The 9627-nt window shown below is 43.4% G+C and overlaps 1 protein-coding gene across 2 annotated transcripts in view; it reads left to right on the top strand.

Moving 5' to 3' along the window:
- The window catches only part of LRCH1 (leucine rich repeats and calponin homology domain containing 1), a 216840-nt gene extending 212458 nt beyond the window's left edge, over window positions 1-4382 (top strand). For both annotated transcript variants that reach the window (XM_066380988.1, XM_066380991.1), the window contains one exon: window positions 1913-4382. In XM_066380988.1, coding sequence (XP_066237085.1) covers window positions 1913-2023 — 111 coding nt within the window. In that variant the 3' untranslated portion in view covers window positions 2024-4382. The remainder of the gene's footprint in view (window positions 1-1912) is intronic.
- The last annotated feature ends 5245 nt before the right edge of the window (window positions 4383-9627 follow it).

The following is a 9627-nucleotide window of genomic DNA, read 5'->3' on the forward strand; positions in this document are numbered from 1 at the left end:
TGCTTTGAAGGTCATAAGAAGGAGAAATACATGTTTCTGCCCTGGTGGAACCAACCTTAGCAAGGCAGTGCCAGAGTCAGGTGACTTCCCAAGCCTGTGGCATCAAGAAAGGATTCACACTCACAACACACACAGGACTTCTCATCTTTTGTCAGATTGACATTTGGCTACTGAGTTGGCAAGGAGTGTAAACTTGCATGCCCACCTACTATGCCATCGACTACAAGATAATTCTATGTTGATGCACAATGGCCACATGAAATAATGGTTAAATTGTGTTTTAAATAATCAACTATCTTAGGTGGACATGGGGCTACTTAAGACCTCAAGTTAGAGTCTGAGATACCATGCATTTACCCCACGTTATGGAAGGAGCTAGAGGTGGGGATAGTGAGATGGTTGAAGCACAGCAGGGAAACTGACATTTGAGGCAATAAAACAAGTTATTGGACATACCGTGACATGTCCTTTGATGGTGTTTTAAAGACCAGACGGCCTGTATCTATACTGATTTATGGAGAGTCCTGTTGTTGAGGCAACAGACAGATCTGGTTCCTCCAGCAAGAGTCACATGAAAAGGAAACAGTCTGTCCAGAGACGCTGACTTGTTCTAGTTAAACACTGTTTTTACCACCTGGGGTGATGTAGATCCCATTTAAACTTTTCTTTAAAATGTGGCACAGTGGATAGAGTGTCGTCCTGGGATGCTTAGGACCCAGGTTTGAAACCCCTCAGTCACTGGCTTGAGCACAGACTCATCTAGTCTGAGTGCAGGCTCACCAGCCTGAGCATACTGTCACCGGCTTGAGTGTGGAATCATAGACAGGACCCCACAGTCACTGGCTTGAGATGAAAAGATCACTGGCTTAAAGCTGAAATTCACTGGCTTAAGCAAAGGGTCACGGGCTCGGCTGCAGCGTCCCCGCCCCCACCCCAGTCAAGGCACATAGGAGAAAGCAAACAATGAACAACTAAGGTTCTGCAACTGTCAGTTGATGCTTCTCATCTCTCTTTCTTCCTGTCTGTCTGTCTGTCTCTCTCTCTTAAAAAAAAATAGCAGTCAGTGGGCTATGGAGAACACGCCATCATCAGGTAGACAAGAGGCAGTGTTTGCTGTGAAGTCTTTTCTGATCCAAGGAGACACTCTGGAAGGCAAGTCCATCATTCCCAGAGACAATGACAAAGGTGTAAAATTACTTTGTCATGTTATTTTAGAAGCTGTTCTTCATACAAGGTTCTACATTACAAGGAGCGACTTGTGTTCATTGTTTTCCTTGAGTTGTGTGTGCTAGACATTTCTTAAGAGCGAAAATACAGCAAAAGAAAGTAGCAGGACACTTGTGTCTTTGAGCTGCATGGAAGAGACTTAAAGAGAAGCTACCGAAAAGCCCTTATTTACAAGGCTGTTCATAAACCACGAAGAAAGGATACCAATTCACCAGCATGCCTCCTTCCCAGAGATCACAGGAAATAAAATGAATTAAACCAGAGTTCATGGTCAGTAGAACAGTTGCATGGTCTGTATAAATGAGTATTTGAGTTCCTTTAAAATGCGTGAAAGACTCTTTGCAACTTTGCTTTGTAAAAATATAAGCTAATAGGATCTTGATGTGTGGTTTCCAGCTGTCTGTGTGTAACTCAGTTTTTTAGCAGAAAGGTTTTTTTAAATGTTTAGATCTATTGCCAATTTCAGAATGATTGGGCATCTTTAGAAAGAACCCTTATTTGTGTAAAACCATTATTTTCTGTGCAAACACAGTAAAGGTCTTTGTAACGAGCCGAGAGCGAGGGAGGCACGCGTTCTGATTGAGCAGACAGACCTGCAGCAGAGCCCAGCCGCCATCAGTGCTGCTGCAAGACTTTCTGATTAGCTGCTGGTCATTTAAAAACTGATGTTTGTTCTTTCTTTTAGGAAAAACTGTGTCTACCCCATCACATCCTCGAAGAGAAAGGCCTGGTCAAAGTGGGTATTACTGTCCAAGCATTGCTAGATGTGACTGTAACGAAGGTTCTGTTCACATGAGACCAACTCCCGTCCTCCGGGTCTGCTCAGACCCTTCTCCCACCAGAGATCCTGAACCGTCTGCTCTCAGCACCAGTTCCCTCCACCCTCCCTCTCATTGCCTGTGTTCCATGACTAGTTGCATTTCAGGGAGGCCCTAAGAGAAGATATTCTACCTTTCCGAACTGACCTCTGACGTTAAGACTTGCCGGGTATTTATCGTGAAGCCAGTGAGGGAGCTGGTATGAAGAACTGAACAGCACATCCATGCCTTTAACCACCTCCTCATCCCTTCCACGCTCACCCACTGCCATTATCAAAACACCAAGCACAACTGTTTCGCAGTAAGATGCATCTGTTTTACCAAAGCCAAACTCATTGTATATTTAGTGGGGAGAGGGGAACTCAATTGTTTTTTCACCACCAAAATTTTCAAGAAGTTTCTTGAGACCATTGCCTTTAAAAAAACAAACTATTTTTGACATACAAAATATTTATATAAATATTATTTATTAGTGAGTTGTTATTCATCCTTTGGATGCAAATTGTAAATTAGGGAACTATTTTATTACTGCTTTTTTGTGGTTAAACACTTTATTTTAATATTATAAATATTGGGTTATTTTCTATCCTCTTTGGTGTGCAGTAGTTCCAGGTTTCAATAATCATGTTTTCTGGTATATATGACTCAGAAAAAAAAAAAACAGGTGCTTCTGTGACAAGAACTGTTTTCTGGGGAGGCATTATTGACACTTTGGTTTATAGAACATTAGTTGTATTTCTATTTCTGCATCCCATCCAGTTTCCTACATTCCAGTGTCCCCATTGTCCCCTGACATCATAAACTGAAATCAAGAGAGCACCCCAATGTTATTTGTAAATAGCTGTGATGGAAAGAAAAAAAGATATATTAAACTTGAAGATAAAATGTGAACAATTATTTTTTGGATTCATACTTATTTTGCTAAACACAAAGCATTCACACTTTAACACAAAGAAGTAGTAAGTGTTAGCATAATATGTCCTTGAAGTATAATTTTGCACTGCAATTGGGTAATTAAGGAAGTCTAGCACCAAAGGTAGATAATAAGGAAATGGTATAAGAAAGTGAAGATGAGACTAAGTTTATTGTATAACCAAAAAGTTTTCTGAGGGCAGCTTCGACTGAGAGTGATCCATAGTTATGAAAGACACAGAGGAGGACCTGGATGGGATACCAGCACTTCCTGTAGCTGCCGGTTGTAAAAGAGGAAAGGATTCTGATATGTGGACATGCTCATTTTATTGTAATTAGTTGGTGACTTTCGAAGTAGCCCATAGAACACCACAAGATTCACGGTCTCTGTGTGAATCAGCAGAAGTGGGTCAGGAACTGGCGAGGCAGCTGCATGCAGCGCTGGGGCGGCTTAGGAGAGGGCTAAGTAAGTGGCATTTGTGAAGCCGAGTGGCCTAGGAGGGAGCAAGTTCAAACAGCACACGACCAGGAGATAGCCAGCAAAGGAGAGTTCCGGGTTGGTCTGAGAGACACCAGGCTTGGCAGGCACTGCCGCCTGTCTGTAGGCAGTCACATGTGTGCCTTACCCCGTGGCGTGGGCAGCCCCGTCGGTCACCCTTCCCAGGCTTGGGAATGCTCACTGCCTCTTCACCGCTGAAAAGCCATCGTAAGTTCTTAAAGCAGCATAGCAACATTAGTAAGACAAATCAGAAGGTGAGCAGGAAAGAGAAGGCACCAGGAAGCTGGTGTGGTTGAGCAGTCAGACGTCAGCCAGGGCCCTGGCTGCCCTCCGCTCAGGGCAAGGTGGAGGCGATCCTGCAAATGGTGGGTTCAGTTGGCAGCTTTCAGTTATTCCCTACAAAACGTACTGTGCACTTTAACCTAACTTAAAATATATTTTAATATTTTCCTGTATTACACAAATACCTGTTGTCAAATAGCATAATGATGTAAAGAGAAAGACATTTTGAACAAAGAGCGTATTCAATATAAGCAACATTGAAAGGCTGGTTATAGAATCAGGAATTCTGATTGCCGCACTTGTGACGGGCATTCAGCTGCAGGGCCCTGAAATCTTTTCTTTTTACATGTATCTATGGCAACACGAAGCTCTGTAACTCTTGTTTTGAAAGATTTGCTTTTCAAAGTTAAATTTTTTCATTTGATAATTCATGTTCAGTATTTGCTCGAAGTTGTCTGTATAATACAAACGGCTATGTTTTATAAAATGGCTTTCTTCCTTCTAAATGCAGTCCTTGTGTAGCGAAGATGTCTTTAAGATCCTTGTACACTATTTTTATGTGCAATAAAAGGTGCATGGCCAGCTAACAGTGCCATCAGTAGACAGAATGTACGTAGTGCAAACAGCCTTCCTTTTACTATTTAACGGCCATTAAAACTTTGAATTTGAACAAACTACTTTCTGATTGACTTACCCATGTGATGCAAAGGTTGACACTGGTCATAAAAGAAATCTTAGGGGGTCATTGTTGGTACAGATTTGTAGCAAACGTGTGTGTGTGTGTGTGTGTGTGTGTGTGTGTGTGTGTGTGTGTGATATTTCCAAACTAAATCTTACCTGGAACCACAGGGCATAAAACAGTTGAAAGGAGAGCTGCTGTGGTGGGGAGGGGGAGGGATGGAGGTGTGCACTCAAGTTCCTCCGCCTGTCCCTCGGTGGGGGCTCCAAAAATATCTCTGAGGAAGCCTGAAGGTTGTGTGGTGCATGTTGTAAAATCCCAGGGTCTAGCCCAGGGGTCCCCAAACATTTACACAGGGGGCCAGTTCACTGTCCCTCAGACCGTTGGAGGGCCGGACTATAAAAAAAACTATGAACAAATCCCTATGCACACTGCACATATCTTATTTTAAAGTAAAAAAACAAAACAGGAACAAATACAATATTTAAAATAAAGAACAAGTAAATTTAAATCAACAAACTGACCAGTATTTCAATGGGAACTATGCTCCTCTCACTGACCACCAATGAAAGAGGTGCCCCTTCCGGAAGTGCGGCGGGGGCCGGATAAATGGCCTCAGGGGGCCGCATGTGGCCTGAGGGCCGTAATTTGGGGACCCCTGGTCTAGCCCTTCCTCCCCAGCTGCCTCCTGTGGAATCTGACACTGAGTGGGTAAAGTGGCTGCTTTGATAGACTTGCGCTGTGGTTTCCCCCACATGTCCAGTGAAAGAACAGCTGTTTTGAGGAAACAAAAGAAAACAGTGACGGATTGTTTTTGTCTTCTCATTTCAACCCACACACAATGCACACAGACCTGAGACCAGCACCCTGAGCAAGAACTGCAGGCCCTGGCCGGTTGGCTCAGCGGTGGAGCGTCGGCCTGGAGTGCGGGGGACCCGGGTTTGATTCCCGGCCAGGGCACACAGGAGAGGCGCCCATTTGCTTCTCCACCCCCACCCCCTCCTTCCTCTCTGTCTCTCTCTTCCCCTCCCGCAGCCAAGGCTCCATTGGAGCAAAGATGGCCCGGGCGCTGGGGATGGCTCCTTGGCCTCTGCCCCAGGCGCTAGAGTGGCTCTGGTCGCGGCAGAGCGACGCCCCAGAGGGGCAGAGCATCGCCCCCTGGTGGGCAGAGCGTCGCCCCTGGTGGGCGTGCCGGGTGGATCCCGGTCCGGCGCATGTGGGAGTCTGTCTGACTGTCTCTCCCCGTTTCCAGCTTCAGAAAAATACAAAAAAAAAGAAAAAAAAAAAGAACTGCAGTGACCCGTGTCAGGTCCTCTACATTGGAGATTTGTGTCCATCTACACCTGGTCTACGATTCTCTTCTTTACCTACCTATATAGTTCACCAGAAAGTCAAGTGCTCACAAGCATCCCCAGTGACAAGGTTAACACCCCAGTGCCAAAGGCATGAATGCAGTCGGAAATTCTAGGCTATTGGTTTAGTCTTGAACTCAGATCTAATACTGCTAGGGTCTAGTTCTTTCTATTTTATCTTTGAAGAGCAAATGGACATTTCCTCCTAAATGAATAATGAATGGGGTCACTAAAGGACATACAGAAGTTTACAAACTAGAGGAAAATGTTTTATCTTCACAGCCAATCAGCCTAAGTAGAGGCCGAGTTCTGTGCTGGTCCTCACTCTTACTCAATATTCTCTCACTCAAAAAGTTGTGGCCCTGGCTTGTCGCTCAATGGGTAGAGTGTAGGCCTGGCATATGGACGTCCTGGGTTCCATCCCCGGTCAGGGCACATATGAGAAGTGACCATCTGCCTCTCTTCCCCTTCCTTTTCCCCTTCTCTCTCCCTCTCCCTCTCATAGCCAGTGGCTTGATTGCTTTGAGCGTGACTCCAGGCACTGAGGATAGCTTGGTTGATCTGAGCATCAGCTCCAGATGGGGGTTGCCGGGTAAATCCTGGTCAGGGCTCAGGTGGAAGTCTATCTCCCACTTCTCACTTTGAAAAAAAATCTTAAATGTTTGGCCTACTGAATTTTCAAAGTGTAACACGCCCCCAGATTGAGAAAGAGCATCAGTACTGCCTGAGAGGCCCTCTCATGCTGCCCTCCAATGACCTCTTCTAAGGCATTACCCCACCTGCTGCTATGGGTAACGCCATCCTGATGTTAACACCATGGATGAGTTTGCCTGGCTTAGAACCTTATATGAAATAATACAAAATGACTTCTACAGCATATAATTTTGTGTCTGGATTCTTTCAGTCAAGATTGTAGGCTTCTCCATGTTGCTGCATCTAATTGTGTGTTCATTTTCATTAATGTAGAGTATTCTACACCATGAACATAACTTCAATTTTACCCTTTCTTTCTTTTCTTTTTTAGGTGAGTGGAGGGGAGATAGGCAGACTCCCGCATGCATCCTGACTGAGATACACCAGCCCCATCTGAGGCAGATGCTAATATTAACCAAGCTATTTTTAGTGCCTGAAGCTGACATGCTCTGAACAATTGAGCTATCCTCAGTGCCTGGGGCCATGCTCAAACCAATGGAATCACTGGCTGCAGGAGGAGAAGGGTGGAGAGGAATGGTGGGGGAGAAGCAGATGGTCACTTCTGTGTGCCCTGACTAGGAAACAAACCCGAGATGTCCATACACCAGGCTGACACTCTATCCATTGAGCCACAGGGCCGATCTTACCCTTTCCATTGTAGAGCACTCAGGTGGTTTTCAGCTTTTGGCTGCTATACAGCACGTTTCTGTTTGGTATACCTTGGAGTGGAATTGTTGGGCAGGCCAGTTACTCCCATCAGTAAGGTCATTATGCAGCCTTGCTAACATGGGATTTTCTGCTGTCTTAACTTGAAAACATTCAGGTGGGTATAGAGTGGCATTTATATTGTAGTTTTTATTTGTATTTCCCTGGTCTTATGGAGTTAACCACATTTTCATGTGTTTATTAGTCATACTTATGTCCCATTTTGTGAAATACCCAAATTGTGTGCCCATTCTTTTGATGGTTTATGTTGTGTTCGACCCCCCCCTCCCCAGCACTTCCTATAGTCTAGATACAAGTTCACTGTCAGACATGTATTGCAAGCGTCTCCATCTATTGTACTTTTTGGCTTGACTTTTTCATTTTGATGGTGGCTTTACTGTACTGTGCTGCTTCTTAGAGGCATTTTTAAAAGGGTTTATCATAACCCAGAACATTTGTCAGTTCCTTTGTATCCTTTTATACCTGATTCTGTCAGGTGGTTTTTAGTACGAGTTCATTTTAAAGTTATTTATTGTTTGCTATAAAGTTGTTGAGAAGGTTCCTTATAACAAAGGGACTTGGAAAGAGAACTTTTCTGGTGGGGGAAACACCACTTCCCCAGCCAGTTTTGGCAGCATCTAGAGGCAAGCTCAAATTTATTGGCTTCCTGCATATTTTCAACAGTTCATTCTGTGTTGTAACTGAAGGCCTTTGTCTTTATTCGAGTTATCACTGGCTATGTGTTAGCAATTACTTACTGAATATTTAAATGTTTTTGTCTACCCTGCAAAAAGGCAAAACAACAATTTTCTTACATTGATGCACCAGGTGGCTTGATTACGGTTTTCAAACACTGAGGCGTTGCTCTGAAAGGATTTTGCAGATCTAGTCCCCAGTCAACTGACTTTCAGTAAGGAGGGCCACTTGGTGGTTCTCTTCTAGAAGGCCTTGAAAGCACTGAGGCTTCCTAGAGAGGACACTGTTTATGGACAACAGCTGCATTCCATGCCCATTGAGTTCCATCCTGTGCATGGACCTTCCTTCCTGATGGCCTGCCTTGTGGGCTTGCTTTGTCAGACCTGTATTGCAAGTGTCTCCATCACATAAGCCAGTTCCTTGCAGAAAGTCTCTCAATGTTCTTATCTGCTACTAGGTATGCTTCTCTGACTAAATCCTCAATCAATACAATGACCTTAGGACCACACAGCTTTTTTTTTACAAAGGGATTACCAACAACATGTAAAAAATTCATGAATTAAATGATCTTATTAGAGAAGACTAGACTGTTTAACCTAGAATTATTTTGTGTGTAGCTCACTATTGGGATCAATTTTGACTGCTGATATTTAAGTAGTACTAATTTTTAAACAATCTAATTTATATAGTACTAATTTTATAACTTTTAATAGTACTAATTTAAATAGTACTAATTTTATTAAGAACCTGATGTCTTCTTCCATTACTATGTAACATGCATTCTTATTGAATGTTTAAAATGTATAGGCCCAGGCTGGTTGGCTCAGTAGTAGAGCGTCAGCCCAGTGCGTGGACATCCTGGGTTTGATTCCTGGTCAGGGCACTCAGGAGAAGTGCCTATCTCCTTCTCCATCCCTCCCCATCTTGCTTCTCTCTCTCTCTTCTCATTCTGCAGCCATGGCTCAATTAGAACGAGTTGGCCCTGGGTGCTGAGGATGCCTCCATGGCCTCCTCAGGTGCTAAGAACTCAGTTGCTGAGCAACAGAGCAAGACCCCAGATGGGCAGAGCATCATTCCCTAGTGGGCTTGCCGGGTGGACCCTGGTTGGGGTCCATGCGAGAGTCTGTCCTTGCCTCTCCTCCTCTCACTGAATAAAATACAAGCAAATAAATAAATAATACATTGTATACACTTTGTGTTCTTTAACAGAAAAATACATTTTTTATAACAACCAGACATCATCTATCATATTTCAAATTTGTTCATTAAGTTCTTAAAGGAACACAGTTTGGTATAACAAATCTTAATTTCTACATATAACTAAAGAAAAACAATCTATGTTCATAATAAGTTTCCTTACTAGCTATTTTCAGATAAATCATATTATTTATCTTTGAGAGACACTCCAAAACCAGTGTCCATAAATCTATTTGGCTCAAAAGATAAGTAGGATCACTGGATTGGGTTTAGGAAACCTGGTTTCTAATCTTAGCTGTCCCACAACAGCTATAACATCGTTATAGTTATAACGATGAAGAATTCCCCTAACCTTCCTGAGCCTACTTCTTGATTCAAAGCTAACAAATAACTATCAAATGCCTACTAGAAGCCAAGCCATTGCTAGACACTAGAGATATAACAATGAACATGATGAAAACAGTCTGCACCTTCAGATGTAAAGTCTGGAAAGGTGAAAAGTTCAGGCTAATCACCTTTAAATCTGCTGTTCCAGCATTCTACGATTTGAATGGGATGGGATTACAT

Source organism: Saccopteryx leptura, chromosome 4 (genome assembly GCF_036850995.1).
Source record: "Saccopteryx leptura isolate mSacLep1 chromosome 4, mSacLep1_pri_phased_curated, whole genome shotgun sequence".
NCBI classification, from domain to species: domain Eukaryota; kingdom Metazoa; phylum Chordata; class Mammalia; order Chiroptera; family Emballonuridae; genus Saccopteryx; species Saccopteryx leptura.